Here is a 26,819-nt window from a genome sequence, read left to right as displayed (position 1 = left end):
CCCCCCCCCTTTTGGCTTTTTGAGACAGCATTTCTCTACATAACCTTGGCTGTCTTGGACTCGTTTTGTAGACCAGGCTGGCCTTGAATTCACAGAGGTCCGCCTGCTTCTGCCCTTAACCACCATTGGTTCCCCTGGGTAGGGCAGGACCATGAGCTCCTCCCCATGTTATTACAGATTTTAAAGATTTTTAAAATATACTAGTATTGCATGATTGTTGCTCAGAAATGATAATGTTAAGCACACATCTAGTGCAAATGTAGCTTTCTGAGTCTTTTCCCCCATTATATCTCATTCTCCATTATAGATTTGTGGGTAAGCTTGTCTTGTGATCAAAGAGATATTTTTCTTTTGAGGAAATGAATTTCCCTTTTTCTGACCAATTTTGAGCATGCATCATTCAGTGGTTTTGGGATTTACTCTTTAGGAGCAGATCTCTCACAGAATGTAGTCTACCAGAATGAGGACGGCAGGTGGGTCACTGACCTCGCCTACTTCACATCTTTTATTGATCAGCAAGATTCACAGATGTCTCTAAATAATGAAATGGATGAAGACTTCCGATCTGGTTGTAAGTATGTAGATAGCCACTTTTATTGTGCCAGGCTCATTGTTTATGATACTGTGTTGAGTCTAGTCCCCCTGTATTGGTCAGTCATATAAAATCCTTTCTGAAATACAGTTGTATTATGGAATTTCTCTAATACAAAGGACATAGAAAACAGTTACAAGTCTTGGTCTGTTGTTCTAGCAAGTAAACATTGAGGGGGAGACACAGGACTGCTTTACTGTTTAACAAGTGAAGAATTCAGGTGACAAATGAAAAGAGTACTATTTTAGGTTAGCTAATAGTTAGGTTTATATTTTTCTAAATATGAAGCTTATTTCTTTTATTTCTTTATTTATTTCTTTACTTTTAGATTTATTTATTTATTATGTATACAGATTTCATTATAGATGGTTTTGAGCCAACATGTGGTTGCTGAGAATTGAACTCATGACCTTTGGAAGAGCAGTCAGTGCTCTTACCCTCTGAGCCACCTCTCCAGCCCCTGAAGCTTATTTTTTAATGTCCATGACTGATTTTTTTTTCTACCATCCATGGAGCAGAACAGGTAGTACTAGAGTGTTGTAGATAATTAAGTGAGAAATTCCTTAGAAAAAGTACTTTGAAATATAATAAATAGTATTTTGAGGCATCATCCCAACAATTTAAACGCTGTGTGATTCTTAACTCATACGAATTAAGGTTCTTTTGTGTTATCTTTCTGTCGGCTGAGTTTCCTACTTGTCTTTTCTTGTCTGTTGGATTTGGTTGGTTGATGCTTTCACATTTTACCATAGTGTTTTTAGCTTCTTTTGAGTTGTAGATTCACAAGAAACATATCTATAGATTATACTGTTTTGCATGTAATTTTGGGGCCTTCATAGTTCTGATGTTCAGTCATCGGCCCTCTGTCACAGTGGCTGCTTCAGCAGGCACATACATAGCCTTCTTTTGGCAGTAGGAACTGAGCTGTGTTTGGTGCTCTGAATCTCTCGACAGCAGCAGGGCTGTGTCTGTTCTCATTGATGTCTCAGTGTCTACCTGTCCAAAGGGATAGTTTGGACCTAGTTAGTTCTTCATGGGCACATTAGAGGGCAGTATCCTTGTTTGGGTCGTGCGTGAACTTTCCCTGTGGTTCACTCTTCTCCTTTCTGTACAATCTTGAAGTAGCAGACGGAGACCTGACCACAGACAGACAGGCCAGATCCTGGTCTCATGTCAGTTCACAGTATGTTTAAAGTCTCCTTCAGGTGGTGCTCTCCACTCCAGTGCTGTGGCTCCTGCTTCTCCTTGGCCATGGCTTCTAGCTTTCTGGTTTTGTGTTCTTTAGCCCAGATTAGGAAGTGTGATCAGGCAGACACATCCCCATGAGAGCAAAGGTAGTACTTACTAGGATCTTTAAGGTCAGATGTTAGAGGACTACCTGTTTGTGAATTGTTCTGGAATGCGGGACTTTGCAAGGTGCATTCCTGGCCACACAAGTACGTGGACATTCTAACAGTTGTCTGTGTAACTAACTTCTATAGAAGCTTTTCAGTCAGATGAAATCCAGTGTGTATACATAGACACGTTTGTTTGTTTCTCTTTTTAAGATTGATTATTATTTTTGAAATTATATGTGTGTCTGTGTATAGATGTGTACATGAGTACAGGTGCCTACAGAGGCCAGGGGAGTTGGATCTTTCTAATTTTTTTTTTGTTGTTGTTGTCTCTTTGAGACATTTGTTACAGGTTCTGTCTATGTAGCTCACTATGTAGACCAGACTGGCCTCAGACTCACAGAGATCTGCCTGCTTTTGCCTCCCGAGTGCTGGGATTCAAGGCTATTCCAACCATACTATGTTAGATAAAATTCTTAATTTGTGTGTACTCAACTATGTAAAGCTAAAATTAATTGGAGTCTTGATTAATTTAAAGAGTGAATATTTATTTTGTGTATATGTAAGCCTTGTGTTGTATGTATGGTGTGTGTGTGTGCATATGTATGAGTGTTGTATGTATGATGTGTGTGTGCGTGTGAGTGTTGTTTGTGTGTGTATGAGTGTTGTATGTTATGATAGGCGTGTGTTTGTGTGAGTGTTGTATGTATGCTGCATGGGTGTTGTATGTATGATATGTGTGTGTGTGCAGGTAGACATGCAGCTGTTGCATCTTGTGCATTGTGTGTATGGGGGTCAGGACAACCTCAGATGCTAGTCCTTACTTTTTATCCTTTTTATTTCTTTCAGAGGTTTTTTTCTTATTTCCTTATTCACTTCTGGGCTGGCCCATGAGCTTCCAGATTCTCTTTTATTTATTACATCACCTTCCCATATTCCTGTAGGACTCAGGGAGTATATATGTGTGCTGCTGTGTCTGACTTGTATATGGGTTCTTGCGGTTGTGGGAAGTGCTTTACCCACTTAGCCATTTCCTGAGTCTGGAATTTTTCTTGTTATGGATAAAAATCTTGCTATTTCAACCAGGTTGGCCTCAAGCCTCTGGGCTCAAGTGATTCTCCTGCCTCAGCCTCCTGAATAGCTGGGACTATAGGCACATGCCACCATTCTTGCATTTGATGGGAATTAACGTGTAAATACCTCCCACAAATTAACACATTCTCTCTCTCACACACACACATACACACACACACTGAAATCAGTCACAGTAGTGTGCTTTTTAATGGAAATTTGATAAGCTTGCATACTAATATAATGGTGTAAGTCATGTGAGTAGAAGTTTTATATACTTAAAAAAAGTTATACTTGAGGAACTAGGGAGTTGGCTCTGGAGAAACTACTTGCTGCCCAAGCATGGGAGCCTGAGCTCTGATTCGCAGTATTCATATAAAAGATGGGGTCGGAAAGTGGTAGGTGGGATGCACTTGTTTGTTTTTGTTTTTTCCCAGACAGGGTTTCTCTGTGTAGCCCTGGCTGTCCTGGTCTAGCTTTCTGGACCAGGCTGGCCTCGCTTTCTGGACCAGGCTGTCCTCGAACTCACAGTGATCCACCTGCCTCTGCCTCCCGAGTGCTGGCATTAAAGGCATGTGCCACCATGCCCGGCTGGTGGGATGCACTTGTATCCCCAGTGAGGGCTGGTGATTAAACATGCAGATGCTGAGGGCTAGCCAGTATAACTGAAAAAGTGAACTTCAGGCTCAGTGAGAGACCTTGTCTCAAAAAATAAGGTTAGAGCAGTAGAGGGGACACCTGAGGCTGACTTCTGGGCTCCACACCTGGCAAGTAGACCTGCAGAGGTGCGCCTTTCCCCATGTGTGCCCATTCCCACGCAAGAAAGTGTTTTCTTATTTCATTTTTTAAAATTTGTTTTTTGTTTGTGCTAATGTAACTATATAAATTCATTTTTCTTTAAGCTGAAGCATTGGATTTAATTGCAAAAGATGAAGAAGAATTCAACAAAGAACATCCATTTATACAGGTTTGTAATTACCAACCTAAATTTAAACTTTTTCTCGTATTAATTTAAATGTAGATTAAAAACTTCACTCCTAGCAGTAGTAATTTACATTTTCTTCATGCTATGACCACCTTAACTTTTTTGTTCTATATTATTAGTTGAAAGCTGATATACTAAAATATATCTTTGGAAGGGAATGCAATTATTCTTGTAGCAGTTGCCTAGTACGTAAAACCCTGTACTCCATTTCTAGTGCTATACATACCATCAGTAACAGTAAAATAATAACTATATCTTTATTTTAAGAAGATTTGCAATTATTTATTTCTTGCGGTCTGTGGTAGGGGATGCTTGGGGCCAGCGTGTGTGCACTGGCACAAGTGTGGAAGTCAGAGAACAATGTATGGGAGTTGATTTTCTTCTTCCACCATGTGTCCTGGGGATCAAGTTCAGGTTGTCACTGTCCGGCTACTGGCCTAAATTAAAAAAATTTACAGAATTGCTTGTAGTTATGTATATGTATGTATGAGTTTATGTGTGTGAGTGCAGGCAACTGGAGAGGCCAGTGGCATCAGATCTCTCTGGAGCTGTAATTGTAGGCAACTGTGAACCATCACATATGGGTGCTGGGAATGGTTTTTTTGGGTCCTCTGCAGGAATAGTTCACACTCTTACCACTGAGCCATTTCTCTAGCTCCTAAACTTGTATCTTTGATATACTTAAAATTGTTTCTAAAGTTTCCATGGGTATCTCTGCTTTTTAAAAATATGTTTAAGCAAGGTAATCTATGTTTGATAAAGATGTGTGTATTCTCATTTGTGACAGTGTTTGATTAATATATTCAGTCAGTGCATATATAACACACATATATAAAAATGAGTTTTCTGTAGACTCAAGTAGTTGCTCATCCTTATGTTTATCTAAATGTGTTGGGCCAGATTTTGAAGAAGTTAAAAAAAAATTTTTTTTTGGGTTTTCGAGACAGGGTTTCTCTTTGTAGCTTTGACTGTGCTGGACTCACTTTGTAGACCAGGCTGACCTCAAACTTAGAGCAATCCACCTGCCTCTGCCTCCCAAGTGCTGGGATTAAAGGCATGTGCCACCAAGCCTGGCGGAAAAAGTTAACTTTTAAGTTTTCTTAGTTCTTTTATTTTTATTTTCATATATTAGAAGAACAAGGAGAAGCCTTATTGAGGAAGAAAGTGAAACAATAAATTAATTCTTTTTTTTCTAGGATGAAAAAATAGATGCTCAGAACACTTCGGTTGCGCTTGGGGATACATCCTGGGTAGCTACAATTAATTACCATTTGCTGAGAAAATCACTTGGGACATCAGATTTCGATAAAAATGATGGCAGTTACATGCGCCTTTCATTAGGAGAGTTCTTTGCAGAAAGATCTGAAGCTCTTGGTTGCCTTGGTGGTGGTAACAATGTGAAAAGGGTAAGTATGAAATGTGTTGAAAGTAGTAAAAGTCACTAATGTCCATTTTGTGTTGCTGTAACAAATATCCAACTCTGGACAAGTAATACAGAAAGACTGTGACGTCCAGGATTAGATGGCCACATTTGCTCAAATTCTGGAGAGGGCCCTGTGCTCCTGTAGTGACTCATAGTGGAGAAGTGGGTAAGCGTGAAAGGCATATGTGTGTAAGAGAAAGCAGAGAGAACCAAATTTTCTTTAATAATCCACTTTTGCCTTAACTTGACCACTTTTCTGAGAGCCACCATAATGTTTTCCTAAAGGCGCATCCCTCTTAGACCAAAAAGCTTCTGAGAGATCCTACCACTTGGCAACATTGGGAGTCAAACCTCAATGTGAGTTTTGTGGGAACAACCACACTACCAGGCTTTTTTTTTTTATTTTAATTTTTACTTTGAATATTATGATGGTATATATAGAGCATAGCAACTTTAAGGTATAGACAGAATGGGAGCTTGGCAGAATAGTGGTTAAAAGCTTAGGATTCTGTGGCTAGTCAGACCTGGTTTCAGTCCTGGTTCTGCCTTTTAGCTAGCTCTGCTACAGCGAACGGTTTGTCTTTTGTGCCTTAATTTCTCCATTTCTAAGGTATAGTAGTATTTTATGGGATGTTGTAAGATTGAAACATAAAGGTACATATAAAGCAGTCAACATGGGTATGTACACGCTAAGTAAGTTTGGGTATTGTTATGTGGTTGATTGGTAGGAAGAATTGTAGGATTCATTTATTCCACCCATCTGCAAAGATGTTTTCAAATGTTGGATTGTTTTGATTTAAACAACAACAACAACAACAAAAAAAGATAGGCATACAGATTTTAAAATGCAAACGGTTCATGTAATGGTAAGTATTATAAACAATGACTGAGTAGAAGTCTTTGAAAAAGAGGCAACCATGCAGAGATCCAGAGAAACAGTGTTCCTGGTAAAGGAAAACCATTTGTGTGAGGCCCAGAGGCAGGTATCAAAGTGGTCCATCAAAGGACCTGGTCATTAGGGCTTTCCTGTCGGGGTTGGTACTATCTCAGATGAATTTCCAGAAAGGACTCAGGAACAGAATGTTGCCTGTGGTGGTGGCGCACGCCTTTAATCCCAGCACTCAGGAGGCAGACGCAGGCGGATCACTGTGAGTCTGGTCTACAAAAGCGAGTCTAGGACAGCTAAGGCTACACAGAAAAACCCTGTCTCGAAAAACCATCAAAACGAAACAAAACAGAAACAGAATATCTTGGTATGTTACTTAAGTTCAGTTCCACATTGCCACTACCTTTGCCAGGAGCCTGCATGGTGAAGGTCAGTAAAATGCAGAGAGGGTCGGGAGGCAGAGGCTGCGTAAGTGAGGCTGAGAGCTGGCAAAGGCTGGGGACAAGTATGACCCATTGAAACATGAAAGGTGAAAGGATTCAAGACTTATTTTACATAAGGAATTTGAGTTACAACAGAATTTTAAAAATTTATATTACAGAGTGTTTATTAAAGCTGAATTCACTGAGGGCATGCATTAACTTCCTAGTAAGATGGTGGTAAAAGATCCATTTAAATCAAGAGAGGTTTATTTTGAGTCATGGTTTCGCTCCTGGTGGTTTGACTTTGTAGTTCTGATCCTGTGTTAGCACTTTACGTCATAGCAGGAGTGGCAGAGGAAACTACCTCATGGCAGTGAGGAGGGGCTGGAGGCAGGGGAAGGGGAGAGAAAAGAAGGAAAGGAGTTGGGTAGCAAAGAGAGCAGAGGAAAAGAGAAAGAGAAACGAGAAGTGACCGGGGGACCCTATTCAAGGGCATGTACTCAGCGATAGGATTTCCTTCTATTAGGACCCACCTCCTAAAGATTCCATCACCTTCCAGTATTGCCACAAGCTGGTCACATAGGCCTTTGGGGAACACTCCAGATATGGCACAGTATAATGAAACCACAGTTTCTTAAACTTGAATAGAGCATAAAACATTAAATTTTTTTTATGTATATGAGTATTTTGCCTTTATGTATGTATGTGCATAGTGTGTATGCATGGTGCTTGTGGAAGTCAGAAGAGGAAGTTAGATTCCCCTGGAATTGAAGTTACACTCAGTTGTGAGCCATCATGTAGGTGCTGGAAATTGAACCTGGGTCCTTTGGAAGAGCAGTTAGCTCTCTAAACCATGAGCCATCTCTCCAGTCCCTAAATTAATTTGAAAAATTATATGAATATGCATATGTCTATGTGTTGATCTGTGTACATCCTTGTAGTGCCTGCAAAGGCCAGAAGGGAGTGTCTGGTACTGTGGGGCTGGAGTTAGCAGGCGGTTGTGAGCTGCCCCAGGTGGGTGCTGGGAACTCAGCCTGTGAAGAATATTACACACTTTAATTATGAGCCGTTTCTCCAGCTCCTAAATGAACTTAAAATATGAAACCATGCTTTTGAACCGTCTGATCCATGTGTAGTGAATTTAAAAAAAATGCTTGAAAGAAGTAGATTGATTGGAGTTTATTGCTGGACTGTCTCCACCCACCTGCCACCCAAGTAATGACACAGAGACCTATATTTATATATGAGCAAGCTTAGGCTTATTCCCAACTAGCTTCTATAACTTAAATTAACCCATTTATGCTAATCTACGTTCTGCCCCGTGGTAGTCTTTTCTCCTCTGCATCTGGCTGGTGAATCTCCCACATCTGATTCTTTCCCCAACCTCCTATCTCCTGCCTTGCTGTAGGCCATTTAACTTTTTATTAAACCAATCAGAAGATGATGGAGCCTGGGCCTGTACTCTCTGCCTGTACAGAAATCAGCATTTGAATAATACAAAGACATCCTTTGCCCAGTGCATATGGAGATTATTTCAACAGGAGTTTCAGAGACTGTGAATGAAATGGAAAAGTAACCATCCCTTTTGTATTTTTTTTTTTTAAGACAGAGTTTCTCTGTATATAGCCTCGGCTGTCCTGGACTTGCTTTATAGACCAGGCTGGCCTCGAACTCACATCAGTCTGTCTGCTTCTTCCTCCACCTCCCTGAGTGCTGGAATTACAGGCCTGCACCACCACACCCAGCTTGTTGTGTCTTGTTTTTGAGACAGTGCCTCACTATGTAGCCCAGGCTGGCCTTGAATTTGTAGTTTTCTTATGTTATCTTAGTATGTGTTCAGATTATAGTTTGTGCAATTATACCTGGTTCTGAACGCTTTTTTTTTTTTTTAATATAGAGGATGAAGCTAGCTCTGGCTAACCTGAACACAGCATTAGCTCTTAGGAAGAGAGGTCTGACTCAGAGTTATTTTTCTGGTATTGTGAGAAGTTTCATAGATTCAGTTTACAGAATCGAGGAAACTTCCATATGAGTATCAAGTGGAATCTGAATTCATGGTTTCATCTGTGATATGAGAGTTACATAAAAAATGCAAATTGTTCTCTTTAGCAAGCTCCTTGCCTAGATCTTTTAAAAACTTTCATGAAAGTCAGTGGGAGCGTGTTTAGTTTCCAGGCATGTTTTCTGGAAACATAGAGGAAGCATGGAGGAAAATATGCTATATTTAAGTTCTACAGCATCTTTACCCCCTTTCCCCTTGAGAACAAACAGTACCTAATAGTGAATGTTCCTGACAGTCACTGAAGGAGTGACAGAGTGTCACTTCTGAATGATTTCCAGTGTTTAGGAATGCGTACTTAATGCCACCAGTTACAGTGATTAAATGGTAGCTAGGATTGAAGGAACAGAAGGTTCTGTCTGAAGTGTCTCCTCTTCTCTCCATGGACGCGGAACCCAGGTCTTCCCATGAGCAAGACCGGTGCTCCCGGGGACGACCAGCTCAGAGGTTCTGTCTTGACTTTTAACCTTCACCTCCAGGTTGTTTGAAGTTAAATGATGAGAATAGATTTGTTGAAGTCATTTGGATGGTTTAGTAGTAAGTAATCTAGACCCTTTCAAAGTGGTTGGAGATTAGGGAAGATTAATTTGTGTTTAATTATTTTTGCAGCCATCATTTGGTTATTTTATTAGATCTCCCGAGGAGAGAGAACCTTTTGCATTAATCAAATCTGATGTCTCAAGAAGTAACTTGGAAAAAGAAGTGACTCATCTTCACCGTGGTTTACTTCCAGGTAGTGGGTTAAATGAAAGACTTCAAGGAACTTTTGTTCTAACTGTAATCATGGGATCATATTCTCTGTGGGTGAAGATTTATACATTGCTTTGTGACTTTTCACCTTTGTTTGTACATTTGATTTTTATTCAATCTCACATTTCTTGAAAGTAGAAAAGACATAAAATCCACCCAAATTTTTATGTAAACTACTATAGCAAATGAGAATAATTTCAAATGGCCTAGTTAAATTTAGCTTATTAAATTATTACTGTTAAGGAATAATAGAAATTATATTTAAAGAATAGAATTATATTTAAAGAATAGAAATTATATTTAAAGAGATGGTTTGAAATTTATGGTATAGTTTACGTATAACATTCCTGTAGTATCTATGGAATATTTTTTTTTCTTTTTGAGACAGGGTTTCTATATGTAGTCCTGGCTGACCTGGACTCACTCTGTAGACCAGGGTGGCCTAGAACTCAAAAATCCTAAAGGTGTGTGCCACCACTCCTGCCTAATAGAAAATATTTTAAGTTAGACTTTTTTGGTTAGCTAAGTTGTTGAGCCATTTCTCTTTGCTAATCCAGTGTCTTTTGCTATATGAATATTAAGTTGAATAATAGTGTTCCATCTTTTAAAACATTATATTTTATGTATGTGGGTATTTCATCTACATATATATCTATGGACCACCTGCGCACCTAGTGCCTGTGGAGGCCAGAAGGTGACATTGAATCCTCTAGGACTAGAGCTACAGACAGCTGTAAGCTGCTGCGTGGGTGCTAAAGATTGAGTCTGGGTCCTCTGGAAGAGCAGCCAGTACTTTTAACCATTGCACCATCTCTATACTCCCAAGATGTCCTCCATTCTAACAGATCTTGTGTTCCAAATAAGACTTAGGATAAAGGGGGTCTCATTTTTTTTTTTATCATTTTGAAGTACTATATAATTCTGAAATCTCTGTTGAAGCCAAAATATATTAAATTAGTTTATATGAATATTTTAGGGGAGGTCAAAATCCAGTGACTTTGTTCAGAGCCTCTTTGTCCATGTTTATCATTTAAATATTGTTACTGAGTGAGGACAACTTATGTTTGTAGTACAAAGATATTTTCTTTGGCAATTAATCACTTTGACTGGTACTTCCTTATCTCAGATTATTTCCAAGGGGTATTGTGTGCCTTTATGTTTAATATTGTGTATTCCTATAGGAGATTTGAATGAGCAGTCCCAGGCACAGCTAAGTGAAGGATCACTTACACTTCAGGCTGAAGAACTACAGAGAACTTCACAGGTGGATGAAAGCAACATGACACTAACTGTCAGCAGAAGCAAGACAGAGGTAGCTCAAACATTTCCTAAGGGGGTTGTTAGATATCTTGATACGGTTTCAAATAAGGTGGGCCAAGGTCATCTTGAAAAATGTATGCCCTTATTTTCCTGGCTTTAGCTTTATTACAGTGTCCTTTAAATAAAAAACATTTAAAAGATCAATTTATAATGTAAATATAGAATAATGGATAAAACAGGCTTAGAGTTGGATGTGGTTGTGTACCCTTTTGTTTTTTGTTTTTTTAAGACAGGTTTTTCTGTGTAGCCTTGGCTGTCCTGGGCTCGATTTGTAGGCCAGGCTGGCCTCGAACTCATAGCGATCCACCTGCCTCTGCCTCCCGAGTGTTGAGATTAAAGTATACAGGGGGCAGAGGCAGGTGGATGTCTGTGAGTTTGAGGCCAGCCTGGTCTATAAAGTGAGTCCAGGACAGCCAAGGCTATACAGAGAAACTCTGTCTCGAAAAATCAAAATAAAATAAAACAGATTTGTAATAAATGAGTCATCACAGTTTGTGTATTCCAGATCAAGAAATAGAACACTGAGGTGTATACATACACTTGTTTGTTTCTTCCCATCTAATGTGTTATGTCCTTCTTGGCTTGGCTCCTAGGCAGACTGTCAGTGTCTACCTCAAGAACCATGAAAAACATAAACAAGAAGGAAAAAATATTGTCAACAATTTAGAATTCTTTTTTTAAAAAACCCTTCTAAACAGTACTTATTATCAGTGTTCAGAATGCTTAATACTAGTCATTTGGCCTGTGTTTGAACTTTGTATAAAAGAAGCTATGCAACATGCATTCTTTTCCTTTGCTTTTGCTTCGGCTCTTACTAGAGTAATGTACAGAAGATCATTTTCCTTAGTGCGTTGTGTTCTGTTATATGAATGTTAGTGAATGTTTGGGATATTTGACTATGTGATGTAACAACCTAATACCTTATTCTGTGCCTGTCTATGTCAAGTGCCACCGATTGTTCACACATAAGGTTTGCACTTACGCTCAGTACATTTGGCATAGTTTTGGAGTAGTTGCACCAATATAGCGATCTCCTGACGTGTATTGACAAATGACCTCTCCTCACAGAATGGTATTACTAACCATTTGACCAGCTCTGTAATGGTACTTCTTTATTTTAATTTGTGTTCCTCTGATTGCTAATGAAGTTAGCAATACGTACTTTTTTTTCTTCTTCTTTTTTGGATTTCTTCACATTTTTAGTAGTATCCTTTGGCCAGTCATGAAAGTTTCACCTTTCTTTTCTCAGTCTGTGATTTATCCCATCTTCCCTCTGAGACAAGGTCTCACTATATAGCCCTAGTTAGTCTTGGATGAACTATGTTGTCCATGCTGGGCTGAACTTCTGTCAGTCTACCTGTCTGTCTGCTTTAGTACTGTGATTACAGATGGGAGATACCCTGCTGTCTTATTAGCCTCCCCCCCACCAACTATTTATGTATTATTTATACAGCATGTGTGCCTTCACTCCAGAAAAAGGCACTAGACCTCACTATAGATTGTTGTGAACCACCATGTGGTTGCTGGGAACTGAACTCAGGACCTTTGGAAGAACAAACAGTGCTCTTGATCTCTGATCTCCAGCCTTTTTTTTTTTTTGTTTTTTTGTTTTTTTTTGTTTTTTGTTTTTGGTTTTTGAAGACAGATTTTCTTTGTGTAGCCTTGGCTGTCCTGGACTCACTTTGTAGACCAGGCTGGCCTCGAACTCAAAGAGATTTGTTTGCCTCTGCCTCCTAGAGTGTTGGGGATTATAGGCATGGGCCACTGATCCCAGCTGCCTGGAATTTTTATGATTTTTTGTTTTAGGAAAGGTCATGTTATATAGCTTAGGCTGGCCTTGAGCTCCTATTGTTTTCCTAACTTTTCTTGAGATGAATGTGTAGCTCACTGATTCTTTTTCACCAAATTTTCTGTCTCATTTTCATAATATGAACATTATCTAGTGGTGTGAATTTTCTACAGAGCACAGATTTTGCTGCGTCCTGTGTTTCATCTTCCCATGTTTTGATACATCATATTTTTATTATCTAGTTTCCTTCCTTTATCCTTCCCAATCTACTGATATCAACACTTTTCTCTCTTCCTCTCCCCTTCCCATTTTGGCTGAGCTGGGAATTGAACCTATACCTTCACACATACCTAGGCAACCGCTCTTCTGCTGATTTATGTTCCCAACCCTGCTCAATGTATTTTCTAATACCTTATTGCCCATGAATTTTTGTCTTCTGAAAAAAATTTATCTTATTTAGGTTTCAAAAATTTATCAGATTTTTCAGAATTGTTAAAAATTATTTTTATTATTTTAAATTATTAATTATTTTTAACTGTGTGTATGTTGAGGGTAGGGTCTGTACATATTTGTGTGGGTGCCTACCTCCTGGGCAGTTGTGAACCACTTGACATGGGTATGGGAACTGAGCACAGGTCTTTTGTCAGAGCAGTACCTGATCTTATCCACTGAGCCATTCTTCCAGTGCAGTTTTCCAGAATTTAAAATAATTGGTTTTACGTTAGTTATTCTGTGTTCAAGAATATTTTGCTCTTAGTCATTTAAATTTTATCAAGACATTTTTTAAAATGGATCTGGATTTACTCAGTTTTTGAAAATGCATTTTGTTCACTTGAAGGAAACACCTGTCAAATAATATTGCCTTCATCCTTTTTTGCTTCATTAATGTTAAATATGAATGATAAGCCGGGCGTGGTGGCGCACGCCTTTAATCCCAGCACTTGGGAGGCAGAGGCAGGCGGATCGCTGTGAGTTCGAGGCCAGCCTGGTCTACAAAGTGAGTCCAGGACAGCCAAGGCTACACAGAGACACCCTGTCTCAAACCCCTCTCCCCCAAAAAATAAATAAATATGAATGATAAAGTTGATATATACGAGTGCTCTATCTACATGTACACCTGTGTGCCAGAAGAGGGCATCAGATCTCATTATAGATGGGTGTGAGCCACCATATGGGTGCTGGGAATTGAACTCAGGACCTCTGGAAGAACAGCCAGTCTCTCCAGCCTTTATCCATTTTTTTAAAAAAATAATACAGGGTTTCTCTATGTAGCCCTGGCTGTCCTTGTCTAGCTTTGTGGACTAGGCTGTCCTCAAACTCACAGTGATCTGCCTGCCTCTACCTCCTGAGTGCTGGTATTACAGGCGTGTACTACTGTGCCCAGCAAAAACAATACATTTATTTATTTGTTTTCCTATGCATGTTTCATAGGGACTGTGTGTAAAGGTCAGAGGACAACTTGGAGTCAATTCTCTCCTCCTGTCATGTGCCATGTGCGTCTCCAGGTCCTGAGTTTAGGTCATCGGCTTAGAGGCAATCCCCTTTACCCTGAGCCATCTTGCTGGCCCTTTACTTTTAATCTTCCCTTCTTCTTAGTTTGGATATTTTTCATTTAAGAACATAGAAAATGATTTTTTTAAAAAGTTAGTTTCAGAGCCATTGTACATTTCTTTAATGGCTTCCTAATCCATGAATCTGTTTGAATCTTTTCTATTTGTTGCTTCTTTCCTCTGATGCTTATTTTTTCCCCCTTTGGTATTCTTTTGAATTGTACTTTATATAATTGTTTTCTTTTTTCTTTTAATTTCACACATTTTTCTCTATTCGTGATTATTCACAGAATTATAACCTGTCTCCTTGGTTTACTAATGTTTAATAAAGCTAACTTCCTTTCTTTCTTTCCTTCCCTTCCCTTCCCTTCCCTTCTCTTTCCCTTTCCTTCCTTCCTTTCTTTTCTATTTGCTTGTTTGTTTGCGACAGTCTTTCATATAGCCTACAGTGGCCTTGAACTCATTATGTGTTGAGGATGATGATCTCCTGCCTACACCTCCCAAGTGCTGAGATTATAGACATGGGCCAGCACACTGAGCAAATGTGGTGCTGTTAATTGTGCTGTTGGGTTCTAGCTCTCAGCAGGAAGTTAGTCTTACCTATCTCATCACCAGAGGTAGATGATTTACTATATGTTTACCATAAATAGTAGTTTATAGTTTTTGCTGTTGGACCCATCTCAGCTTTATACCTCTGGTTCCCATTATGTCTTGCTGTGCCTAATTTAGAATTTAATTTTTATCATAGCTTATATATTGTCTAGGAATAAACATATATCTATATTTATATATTTTGGTGTGCCACCTTGGGCCATAGCCCTTGGGTAAGAGAAGACTAGGCTAAATAAAGATTAAACCAATCTGTACTTGCCCCTGGAAGTGCAGTATGTTTACTTAATAAAAGTTTTCTAATTCCTAGGATACTTTTTGCAGTAATAACAAACCTCAAGAACATAAAAACACGCCCTCTGGTGGTGGAGATTCTCTACTTAGAATCAGCACCATTGCTTCAGCCATTGCCGACGTGTCAGTGAGCACTGACCCTGCCCAGCTTGTTGCCATGATGAAGGCTCTCGCAAATAAAGGAAGAGGCAAGACTTCTCAGGACAGTGATACACCAGAGCCCTGTTCCACCACGGCTAATTTCTTACTTAATGATTTAGAAAAAAGTAACAGATCCAATGCGTTTGATATGGAGAAATACCTTGCAAAATCAGACGTTAGTAGCTGTGAAGGTGCACAGGAGCCCTTTTCAAGAGCAGGCACATCTGACGTTTGGGATTTATGTTTGCCCAGACATGAGACAATTCAAGGCATCAGTGTGGTAAGTGAGTGTGCTACTAATACAAGGGAACCAGAAGAAGACACAGCAGCTGCTTTCGATGGTGAAGATATGGAGAGTGATACTCAAGAATCACTCAGAACCACAACCTCTTCAAATTCAGTTCTTACAAACCTAAGGGAGAACAGAAGCCCAGTCATGGGGAAGATGACACGCTCCATTGACAGATCACCAGATATGCATAACAGTGAGAGCGCTGCCTCAGTGTCCATTCCAACATCAATAAGGAACCGCAGAGTACCTTTAGAAAACTGTGAAGAAACACAAGATAATAAAACACACCAGAGGAAAGCAAACTGTGCCAGTGAGACAAGCAGCAGTGACAAGCACGTTACTTTTGAAGAAAATTCTGTAGTCTTACTTAGAAGGATTGGTAAGTATAGTGATTGATCACATTTAAACTGTGTGGATTTTGTTGTTTTCTGTTTTTTTTTTTTTTTTTTGTTTTTTTGTTTTTTTGAGGCAGGGTTTCTCTGTGTAGCCTTGGCTGTCCTGGACTCACTTTGTAGACCAGGCTGGCCTCGAACTCAGAGATCCACCTGCCTCTGCCTCTCGAGTGCTAGGATTGAAGGCGTGCACCACCACACCCAGCCTTTGCTTTCTGTTTTTACTGGAGAGTACTCTTTCTAATAGATTTGAAAACTGCCTCTGCTGCGAGTGGTGGATCTGGCTTTGAAGACCAGGCGAGTTTCAGACCGTCTACATCACCACTCAGTCATTCTCCCACTGACACTTCTGGAAGCTTATCAGGGTAAGTGCTTACCTCAACTTTTATGTATTTATATCTATTATTTGAGAATTTCATATAGGCATATAATGTTTTGATCCGATCTATCCCTACCTTGATTATTGATTTAAAAAATTTATGCTATATATTGGAAACTTAAATGATAAAAAATCGTAAAAAAAGAAACATCTCTCATTTTTTAGGTTCATCTCTTTTTTGGGGGGGGAACATAACTTTTTCAAGACAGGGTTTCTCTGTTTAATAGCCCTGGCTGTTCTGGAATAGGTTCATCTCTTAAAGGTAGTCCCTAAATACGTTTTGAATTTCCTTAGTTTAAAAAACAGTTTTTTCTTTTTTGAAATAGGGTCTCTGTGGTTGGCCTTAAACTCAATAGAGATCTACCTGCCTCTGCCTCCCCAGTGCCATTTTTTCAGTTATTTCTCCACCTTATTTTATATTGAGAAAAGTCGTTGACAGCACGTACAGCTCACTCATTTGTCTGTTCAAGCCAGTAAGCTTTGGCTAGCAAGCCCCTTGGGTTCCTCCTGTCTTTGTTCCCCTACATACTGCCACACCTGATGGAGTCTTGTTTGTTTTCATTGTTGTTGTTCTTTGCTTTTCTTTCTCTATGTGGCCCTGGCTGTCCTGGAACTCACTCTGTAGACCAGGCTGGCTTCGAACTCACAGACATCCGCCTGTCACTGCCTCCCAAGTGCTGTCATTAAAGACATGTGCCACTGCCCCTTGGATGCTGCTGTTTTCAGCAATCTGCTGCTGTGGACTCAAACCCACTTCCTTATGATTGCCTGCAAGTACTTTTCCCACTAAGCAATTTCCCCAGATCTGCTTTTCCTTCTTTGTTTGTTTAAAAAAAAAACCCAAAAACCAAAAAAAAAAAAACAAACCCCAAATGATATGATTATTTCTGTATTTAAAAGAGATGTAGTAATACTACTGACTGTAAAATGAGCCCATTTTAGTTTCCTTTCTCTTGCTATGATAAAACCATTCTGACCAAAAATAACTTTGAGAAAAGTTAATCTAGCTCACCCTTCCAGGTTACAGACAGTCCGTCACTGAGGGAAGTCAGCAGTAACTGAAGGCAGAAATCTTGTGAACGCTGCTTGCTAGCTTACTCTCCGGAAAAAAGAGGCAAGCTTAGCTGGCCTTCTTACACAGTCAATGTCTAGGGATGATGCCTTGTAGGGCAGTGAAGGCAATCCCTTACAGATGTGCCCACATGCCAACCTGATAAAGACAATTAAGAGTTTTTTTTCCCCTAGGTGAGTCTAGGCTGTGTCAAGTTGACAGTTTTGTTTTGTTTTGTTTCGAGACAGGGTTTCTCTGTGTAGCCTTGGCTGTCCTGGACTTGCTCTGTAGACTAGGCTGGTTTCGAACACACAGCAATCTGCCTGCCTGTGTCTCCCGAGTTCTGGGAAAGTTGACAGTTTAATGCTAACTAGGATAGGGACTTTCATTGTTTATTCGGTTTAGTATATCATTTATGCTTTACTATCTTTTTTGTGTTCTGAGACACAGTTTCTCTGTGCCCTGGCTGTCCTGATACTGGCTCTTTAGACCAGTCTGGAGATCACAGAGATCTGCCTGCCTCTGCTTCCTGAGTGCTGGCATTAAAACTGCATCACCATGCCTGGCCCAAGTGTTATACTATTTTTTTAAAGATTATTTTACTTCATGTGTATGAGTATTTTGCCCATATATATGTAAATGTACCATGTGTGTGCCTGGTTCCTGAGAGGCCAGGAAACATCAAATACTCGGTAAAGTTAGATACCCGTGGAGTTCTAGGCAGTTTTGAGCTGCCATGTGGGTGCTGAGAATTGAACACAGGTCCTCTGCAAGAATAGCCAGTGCTCTTCCCCCCCACCCCCTTTTCAAAATTGATTGATTAATTTAATTTGTATACAGTGTTCTGCCTGACCACCAGAAGAGAGCACCAGATCTCATTATAGATGGCTCTGAGCTACCATGTGGTTGCTGGGAATTGAACTCAGGACCTCTGGATGAGCAACCAGTGCTCTTAACCTCTGAGCCATTCTCTCTAGCCCCAGCCAGTGATCTTAATCTCTGGGCTATCTCTCCAGCCCATGCTATTTTAATAACATTGAGATGAATAATTTTCCTTTAATTTTAATTCTGCAAATTTTCTTTTTGTAACTGCATAAGAGATCATTCAAATGCTTCTCTGCTGAAAGATACTAATGAACAAATTTGAGGAGCTCATGAAATTTCAGAGCTATCTACTAACTTTCCCAAGCTGCTTTTTTTTTTCTTCTTAAATCCTGTGTGAATTCAGGCATTATTTCTGAAAAATACTTTTCCTGCTTCATATCCTTCTGCCCTTAGGAGGGAACTCTCATGATACATTTGTGGAATAAATTTTTAAAATTACATTTATTTGTGTGTATGTGGTGCATGCATAGGTGTCTGCAATTGTACTCACATTCGGTACAGCGCATATGCTTCAGTGTGTGTGGGGAGATCAGAGGACAGCCTGTAGGAGTTGGTTTTCTCTTTCCACCATGGGAGTTCTGGGAATCAAAACTCAGGTCATCAGGTTTGGCAGCAAACACCTTTACATGCTGAGCCGTCTCAGCAGCCCTCCCTAGGCCTGTCTCCTGAATGCTGGGATTAAAGGTGTGCACCACCATGCCTGGCTTCTGTGTTGTTTTTAATGGTTTTATTAACTACTGTTTGTCAAGTACTCAATAAATTTTTATTGAATGAATAATTGTTATATGTTTGTATATGATATTTACTAATGAAAATGAGACAACTTTTTCTTTAGTGATAGTTTACCAAGTAGGTCATCAGCAGAGATATAATTGATCATTTTAATTAAAGATAGTAAGTTTGACTTGTACACATGTCAGGAGTTTTTATTAAATTGACAGTAACCTAACTAAGAGGATAAAGTCAGGGTAGAAGAGAGGGCAACCTCCTGTGGAAAACTGTGGGTGGAGTAAGAGTGCTTATGAAAGGACTGGAAATACTGAACAGCCAAGAAGACCGTTGAGGGTATGAGGCGAATGCAAGGGAGTCTTTTGAGGCATGTTACGAAATTCTGACTGTAAGAAAACTGGAAATCCTTGTAAAAGGATTCAAGCAAGCATCAGTTCTGGATGCTATAAATAGATTATTCTCCATATAGGGAGCAATGTTTAGCATTGTTGTCCACTTTTTGTTCTTACAATTAAGAAAAATGATTGGTAAAGGAAGCACAGTGGGAATGCAAAAATCCTAAGTGTCAAGTCAAGTGTCAAACCAAGACCTGTTGCCTGCCTGTTTTGTATGAACCCCAAATTGGGAATAGTTTTTTTTTTCTTTTATTTCTAAAATGAAATAAAATTGGAAGAAGAGTTTAAAAAAAAGAGACAGTAAGTTTGTGGTTGAGTTACTTCAAGCTTATGGACAGGAATGGTCATTTGTTTATACAGAATCTAACACCATGCTCCTGTTTTTCTTCCAGATGTGCTCTGGAGTCTCTTGAGTCAGCTCATCACCAGAAGCCCCAATCAGAGAGTGAGCTGTTTCAGTTGACTTGTTCCCATGCTGATATGAGCAGGCTGACTTATGTGTCTGAACAAGAAAACACTTTTCCTGTCAGAGCTGCTGATGAAAACTCAGAGGGACGTAAGGTGGGTGGCACTTGGACTGTTTCTTTAGTAAGGCCTCAAGACCAAAAGTGTCAGTGATATTTGACTCATACTGGAATTCTGGTCTGTTTAACTTCTGTGTTGCTGTTCTATATCTTTAGAATGAATTAATGTGGGTCTGTATTTGAACTTAAGTGTCTACATTGGCTCCCTTCCATTTCAAAAAGAAGTATCTTTGACCAAGTTTTGAGAGCAGCATTGATCTACAGGTATAAACACAACTATGTATATTTATTTTTTTAAAGATTTATTTATTTATTTTATGTAGATAAGAGCTCTATCTGCATGTACACCTGCATGACAGAAGAGGGCATCAAATCCCAGTATAGATGGTTGTGAGCCACCATGTGGTTGCTGGGAATTGAACTCAGGACCTCTGGAAGAGTAGACAGTGCTCTTAACCGCTGAGCCATCTCTCCAGCCCATAAACACAAAAATATTAAGGAGGCACTTTGACATGTCCTTTTACCAAAACACTAGTAGTAGGTTCCTTCTATAGTCGATGAGGTTTTGATCAGGTTTACAGTATCAGGTATGAATTTCTTCTTGTGGAGCAGCCTCAAATCAAGTTAGAAAGTGTTTGGTTACCCCAATAACTGTAATGGCAATTTTGTTCCAATGAGTGCATCTCTCCTGGTAGATCAGTGTTTGTCCACCACTGTATAAGCCCTTGGTGATTTTTCTCCTGTGGTTGGCATCTTTCAATGTTGTGAAGGCTAGCCAGCAGGGCGGAAGGTTTTGGGTCAGATCAAGCTTCATTTCTCTATGCTGGGCAACCAAAGTTTGTTGTGTCTTTAGTAATAGGATTTTTTTTTTTTAAAGTAATAGGTTCTTACTATCTACCTATGGTGAGCAACCAAAACAGTGGCGGTAGCTTGTGTTGTTTTGGGAGTCTCTAGGATCTCCCTGACCATTAGCTAATAGAAAGGTATTCTATACCTGTCACTGGAATTTTCAAACCCATATCTCCTGGGGGAAGCATTGTTCATGTTCAAACTCCTTTTAAAATAAATTTACATTTTTATTTAGTTTAGAAAGCAGTGGGGCTCTATTAGCTTTTTGGGGCCGGGTGTGGTGGCACATGCCTTTAATCCCAGTACTCGGGAGGCAGAGGCAGGTGGATCACTGTGAGTTTGATGCCAGCCTGGTCTACAAAGCAACTCCAGGACAGCCAAGGCTACACCCAGAAACTCTGTCTCCAAAAACGAACGAACCAAACCAAACCAAAACCAAAACCAAAACCAAAACCATAAGCCTTTTGTTATGTATCCATAGTTTAAAGTAATCTATTCCTGTCCCTCTTCCTCTGAGCCTCTGTTTTCTTAGCACAATGTTTAGCTGCTGAATGATGGGGCCTGGCAACCTTTCTGCTGCTTTCTTGGATTACTAGCCTTCCTTAATCCTATTTTCTTCACCTTTGTGAAGGTTTATGGTGTGAAGTCAGTGCTTAGCATTTAGTAACTCAGCCCTAAGGAGATACTTCTTTGTTACTGTAACTGACCAATAATCTGGTCTGTATTTACTGTATCTTTGTTTCTAAAGCTTTGGTTTGGGAGTAACTTCCAGTGCAACCAAAAATAGTAAGTGACAGTTAAATGTGCTCCTGTGTGTTAGTGCTAGACTGTTCATCTTTCAGATCTATAACTGTTACTTCTCAGGTTGTACATTATAAAGAAATAATAATAACTAAAAAAAGAGCCATACCATACTTTAGAAATTGGAAAAGGCTTAGTACTCAGAAAAATTAGTGTCTTTAAGACTTTAAGCATATTTAATGTAGTTTAAACAAATAATAGGTATAGGAGGGTTTGGGAGCTGGTTTTGTACATATTCCACCTCATGTTTATATCATTTGATAGCTTCTCTGCTCCTTGCTCTTTTATTTACTAATTTATACTATTTTTATAAAGTTAACAAAGAATCTATTAATTAGATGACTTTGGTTTTTTATGTAAATGTTTTAGACGTAATTGGTGTTTTTCTTTTATTTCCCTTCTGCTGTAAGACTTTTTATAAAACAATGGGTGCAGTTTTCATTGTAGGGTTGCATTTTATATTTGTAGTTATTTTCCTCTGTGCACTCTGTGTTTCAGGATACCATGTAGATTTCACTTTGAGATTTATACCAGCATTGTCTAAATCTGTTATATTTTTATGGATTATTAAAAAAGTAAAATTTGTCACATTTAGAGTGATCTCACCAGTGAGTTGAGCACCACAATTGTTCGAGCCAGTCCAACCTCATCAGAGGAACAAACTGTGGAGGAACTAAGAGACAAAGTTCCAGATCAGAATGTAGAAAATGTATTGTTGCCATGTATTATCCAGAGTGAGTCTGGTTTAGGAAACATAACAGAAACTCCTTCTCTGAGGAGCAGCTCTGAAGATGGAGAACCTAATGTTACGTCAAGTCAAGATATTTCTTCCACAAGTCAGGAACCCTTGGGAGCCAATAAGGTGGATTCAAAATCTGGCCCTAGTGGGCAGAATCTGATTGGTCAAGCTCTCCTGAACAAGCCAGGTCTGAGCCGCTGGTCTGGGCCAGCCATATCAAACCTCCCTGTATTAAGCCAGAAGGCTGTGGACCAAGGTCAAAGACTAACATCTACCGGCCTGTCAACTGCCAGCAGTGACTCTAGCAGCCAGATTCCTAGTCTGGGCACCTCTGGAAACCAACAGAATCTTGTACCTCACATTTCAGCTCATGCTTCTGTTGCTAAGGTGCAGACGCGGCCTGCTGTTTGTCCTGAGCTCTGGACTGGACATTCTCTGTACACAGCTCCTGTGGCCCCACAGTATCTGGGGTCAGTCTCTTCATCTGGGAGTGCCGCCTTGCCTCAGTGCCATGCAGGCATGCAGGTCTCTGGAATTTCAGGATATTCTCCTTATCCTCCTGTTGCACCACAACATGTGGCTTCTGGGATGTGCTTAGGACCAAACCTTGCCGCTGGATTGATGGCTCCCTCTTCTATTTATAACCTATGTTCTACTGCTGTACACCAGAACCTGCTGAGTACAGCAAAGCCGTTTCCTGTGCGGTCTGTTGGTACAAACTATGAGACTGAACCCTGGGACTCTGGGATGATGTCTGGATTTGGTAAGATGCCTGTTCTTTTCCAGTATTGCTTGTTGTTACCTAAAGGTTGAATTTTCTGAAATGGGCCCACAAAGCTAGTTTGTTTCAAAGAAATGCTGGTTGGAATTAATTTCTTTAAATTTTTAAGACTTATTTTTATTTATATGTGTATCTTTATAAGTGTATGCACACATACATGTGCAAGTGTCTGCGTAGGCTAAAAGATGGTACTGAATCTCTTGGAGGTGGACTTTCAGGTGGTTGTGGGGTGCCTGATGGAGGTGCTGGGATTTGAACTTAGGTCTTCATTACTGAGAAAGTTCTCTTAACTGCTCTCCAGTCCCCCTCTTATCTATCTCTCTATATATCTATCTGTCTGTCTGTCTGTCTGTCTGTCTATCTATCTAGCTATCTATCCTGCCCCTAAAACAAAAACAAAAAAACAAAAACCCCAGGATCTCAGATTGACCTCACACTTACTATCTAGGGAAATTGACCTTGAGCTTCTGTTCTTCCTGCCTCCACCTTCCAAATGATGGGATTATAGGCACCCATCACGCAGTTTATTTTGGGCTGTTTCTTACAAGCTCTTTCTTTGTCTTATATTGAGAGCATCAGAATGTTTCTATGAATGACTACTGAAGTTGGCTTATAACAACAGTAAAGATCTGTATGCTGGTAGTTTTTAAGGTCATTGTCCTGATGTTTCTTTTCCTCTGTACTGTACTTGATTTTGCTGTTCTTTTAGTTAGGAAGTGTCCTCTTTAGGGTCATGGGGGCGATATGATAATGGTAAAAAGCAGAACTGCGCTATCATCTCCAGCATGCTCTTCTTGATGACAGACATGAGCACTATGGATTGTACATTAGCCCACCTGACTGAGGAGAGGGGAAAGGCTGATGACAGTGCTGTGAAGACACTGGGTAACCAGGCACACCTGGAAGTAGAGCCTCTGGGGCTTCTCTTGATGTGTCAGTGGCTTATAACTTGCGAGAGAAAAGGGGCATCAAGGCAACAACAAATATATGATTTGCTGTAAATTCTGAGTTTCATTAGCTTTACTTGTGTTGATTGTTTTTCCTAGAGCTCTATAGAAGAGATAGGAATTGTTGGAAGCTTCCAAGGGTTCTTTTTTTTTTTTTTTTAAGATTTTATTTATTCATTTTATATATTTGAGTGCTCCATTTGCATGTACACCTGCAGGCCAGAAGAAGGCAGTAGAGGGTTCTAGATGGTTGTAAGCCACCATGTTGTTGCTGGGAATTAAACTCAGGACCTCTAGAAGAGCAGACAGTGCTCTTAACTGCTGAGCCATCTCTCCAGGCCATATCAAGAGTTCTTACACTTGGGGCCTATTTTATTCTATAGCTCTTAGAGTACAATCAGGTAATCCTGTATAATCGTTTCTTTTTAACCCATATTGCTTTTAATGAGATGTTTAATGTAACTTGTATTTTTGACTTACTCTTCTTACGCAGGGAATGCCCGAGTACCCGAGGAACTGAGGTTTCCTCATGCTTGCTGTGTAGGTATTGCTTCACAGACCCTCCTTAGTGTCCTCAACCCGACTGACCACTGGCTACAAGTCAGCGTCAGAGTTCTCAATATTTGCATGAATGGTGAGAAGGTAAGTTTTCTGTGTCTTCTCATTTGGCTTCACAGTTGCAGTTTAAGGAAGTACTTGACTTCCCTCTTAATCCCCTTTTAAAATAACAAAATACTTTTATTCTTTGATAATGTCATACATGCATATATACTGTGTATTTTGGTTCCCCTCTCCCTAAAGACTTCTAGTTCCACTCCTCTTTTTTTCCTTTTTCTAGTGATTACATTTTTCTCTTGAAAGCTTTTTATATATATGAGTGCTTTGCTTGTATGTATGTGTGTGCACTAAAAGTGTGCATTGCCCACAGAGCAGGTGTCAGATCCTTGGATCTAGAGTTATAGACAGCTTTTGAGCTGTTATGTGGGTGCTGGGAATTGAACCTGAGTCTGATGCAAGAGTGTTCTTAGCCACAGAGATGTCTCTAGCCCCTCTTTTGGGGGGTGTCAAATCTAATCTGAAAGTGGTTACTGGCTGCTAGCAGTCATGCTGCTAGTGGATGAGTAGCCACACCCTGAGCTTGAGCTCAAGTGTCTACCCACGGAACCATCTTACTGTCCTCCTTTTTGTTTTTGTTTCTTTTTATTTTTAAACAGACTATCTATGTAGCCCTACCCAGCCTGCAGCTTGCTAAGTAGATAAGGCTGCCCATGATTTTTGTGTGGTCCTCTTGTGTTTGCCTTCCAAGTGTTAGGATTATAGTCATATGCCACCATGCCTGGCTTCTTCACTCCTTTATTTATTTCTAGTCTATTCTCTTTTTAACATAAATAGAAATATAAATAAGATTCTCTCTGTTTATAAATGGTGGATATGTGCAGAACCAATGCCTATAGCAGACACATACACTGATGCAATTAATCCATTTTGTTTATTAGTTGTGAGGCTAGGTTTCAGCTTAGACTTGCTAAATAGCCAAGGATGACTTCAGAAATCTGATCCCCCTTTTTCTGCCTCCAAAGTGCTGGGGTTAATATGCAGACATCACTATGCCCAACTTTTGTTTTTGTTTTTTATCTTTGTTGTTCACATAACATTTGATAGCTACCCAAATGAACAATTTTGGAATGGGGTCCTTTTAAAGCCCTCATTGTTCTAGCAGTTTAAGACATCTGAATATGTTTTACATTTTCATCAGTTTTAATATTTATTAATCATTATTTCTTATTTATTTATAAAGCCATGTTACTTTACCTTTAACACAATTATTTTAATCCCTGGGTATTTAGAGTTCATGATTTTACTTAATACTATTGAATATAAGTTATTGTCATGTGTCAATAAAAAACTAAGTTACTTATTTGGGCCTAATCTTCATTTGCTATGAGGGGTATTATAAATTTATCTGTTAATTTTCTTATATCATCTTTTGAAATCCATGGAGACTTTAGTGCCTAGCAAGGACCTTACATGATAAAATACAGCTGATAGCAGAGGTTGTGTGACTTTCTTTACCCTGACGTATAGGTTGTGAGTAGGGAGGCTGAGGAACAGGGTGAGCAGCTCCTGCTGTGACATGCCCAGGCTTTGTTACTGTAACTTGCCAGCCAACACTGGATGATTTAATTCCTTTCTCCTTTCAATATCCTTATTTACCTGGTAAAGTAATATTATCTATCTTAGTTTCTTTTCCTATTGTTGTGTGGTAAAACACCCTTTGACAGAAGCAAAGGCATCAAAGTCAAGGCAGTAGGAGTAGGAAGTAGCTGGCTACATCATAGTCATAGCCAGCAAGGAAAGAGCTCTGGCTGCGTGCTCCTGCGCCACTGCCTTTCTCCACACAGACTCCAGGGTTCCCAGATCAGGAATGGGTGCGTCTTCCCACTCCAAAGAAAGAATGAAGATAATCCCCCTCTGGCATATCCAGAACCTCCCCCAATGCGCCCCCCCCTCGTGATTGTAGATTTTGAAGTTGACAGCATTAACCGTTCTTTCTCTGCTCTGTCTCTTACTTTCCTATATGTAACCAGATCATTAAATGAGATAAAAATAAAATAACTGGAGGAAAGCATTGTTGGTTGAAGGTGAGATTTGACACAGCATGTAAAAATAGAAATCCTAGACAGGTTTCTGGGCTGTGAACTCTGTGTTCAGAAAAGTGAGGATAAGTATCCTTTTACCTGCAAATAGCCCAACCAGCCATCAAAAAGCTTTTTGATTTTGGACTGATTATATTTTTCAAATAATGCGTTATAAGAGTCGAGTTTTTTTT

General features: G+C 39.7%; 1 protein-coding gene across 6 annotated transcripts in view; it reads left to right on the top strand.

The window, feature by feature from the left end:
• Window positions 1-26,819, top strand: part of CEP192 (centrosomal protein 192) — an 88,916-nt gene that overhangs the window by 20,360 nt on the left and 41,737 nt on the right. For all 6 annotated transcript variants that reach the window (XM_084779076.1, XM_084779075.1, XM_084779074.1 and 3 more), the window contains 10 exons: window positions 428-571; window positions 3,900-3,964; window positions 5,179-5,388; window positions 9,382-9,505; window positions 10,704-10,834; window positions 15,101-15,896; window positions 16,157-16,274; window positions 19,741-19,909; window positions 22,118-23,024; window positions 24,483-24,631. In XM_084779076.1, the coding sequence (XP_084635202.1) occupies window positions 428-571; window positions 3,900-3,964; window positions 5,179-5,388; window positions 9,382-9,505; window positions 10,704-10,834; window positions 15,101-15,896; window positions 16,157-16,274; window positions 19,741-19,909; window positions 22,118-23,024; window positions 24,483-24,631 (2,813 nt within the window). The remainder of the gene's footprint in view (window positions 1-427; window positions 572-3,899; window positions 3,965-5,178; window positions 5,389-9,381; window positions 9,506-10,703; window positions 10,835-15,100; window positions 15,897-16,156; window positions 16,275-19,740; window positions 19,910-22,117; window positions 23,025-24,482; window positions 24,632-26,819) is intronic.

This window comes from Acomys minous (assembly GCF_964271855.1).
Source record: "Acomys minous genome assembly, chromosome: 4".
In the NCBI taxonomy this organism is placed as follows: Eukaryota; Metazoa; Chordata; class Mammalia; order Rodentia; family Muridae; genus Acomys; species Acomys minous.
The sequence above is the reverse complement of the archived record's forward strand: the minus strand, read 5'-3'. Positions and strand labels throughout refer to the sequence as shown.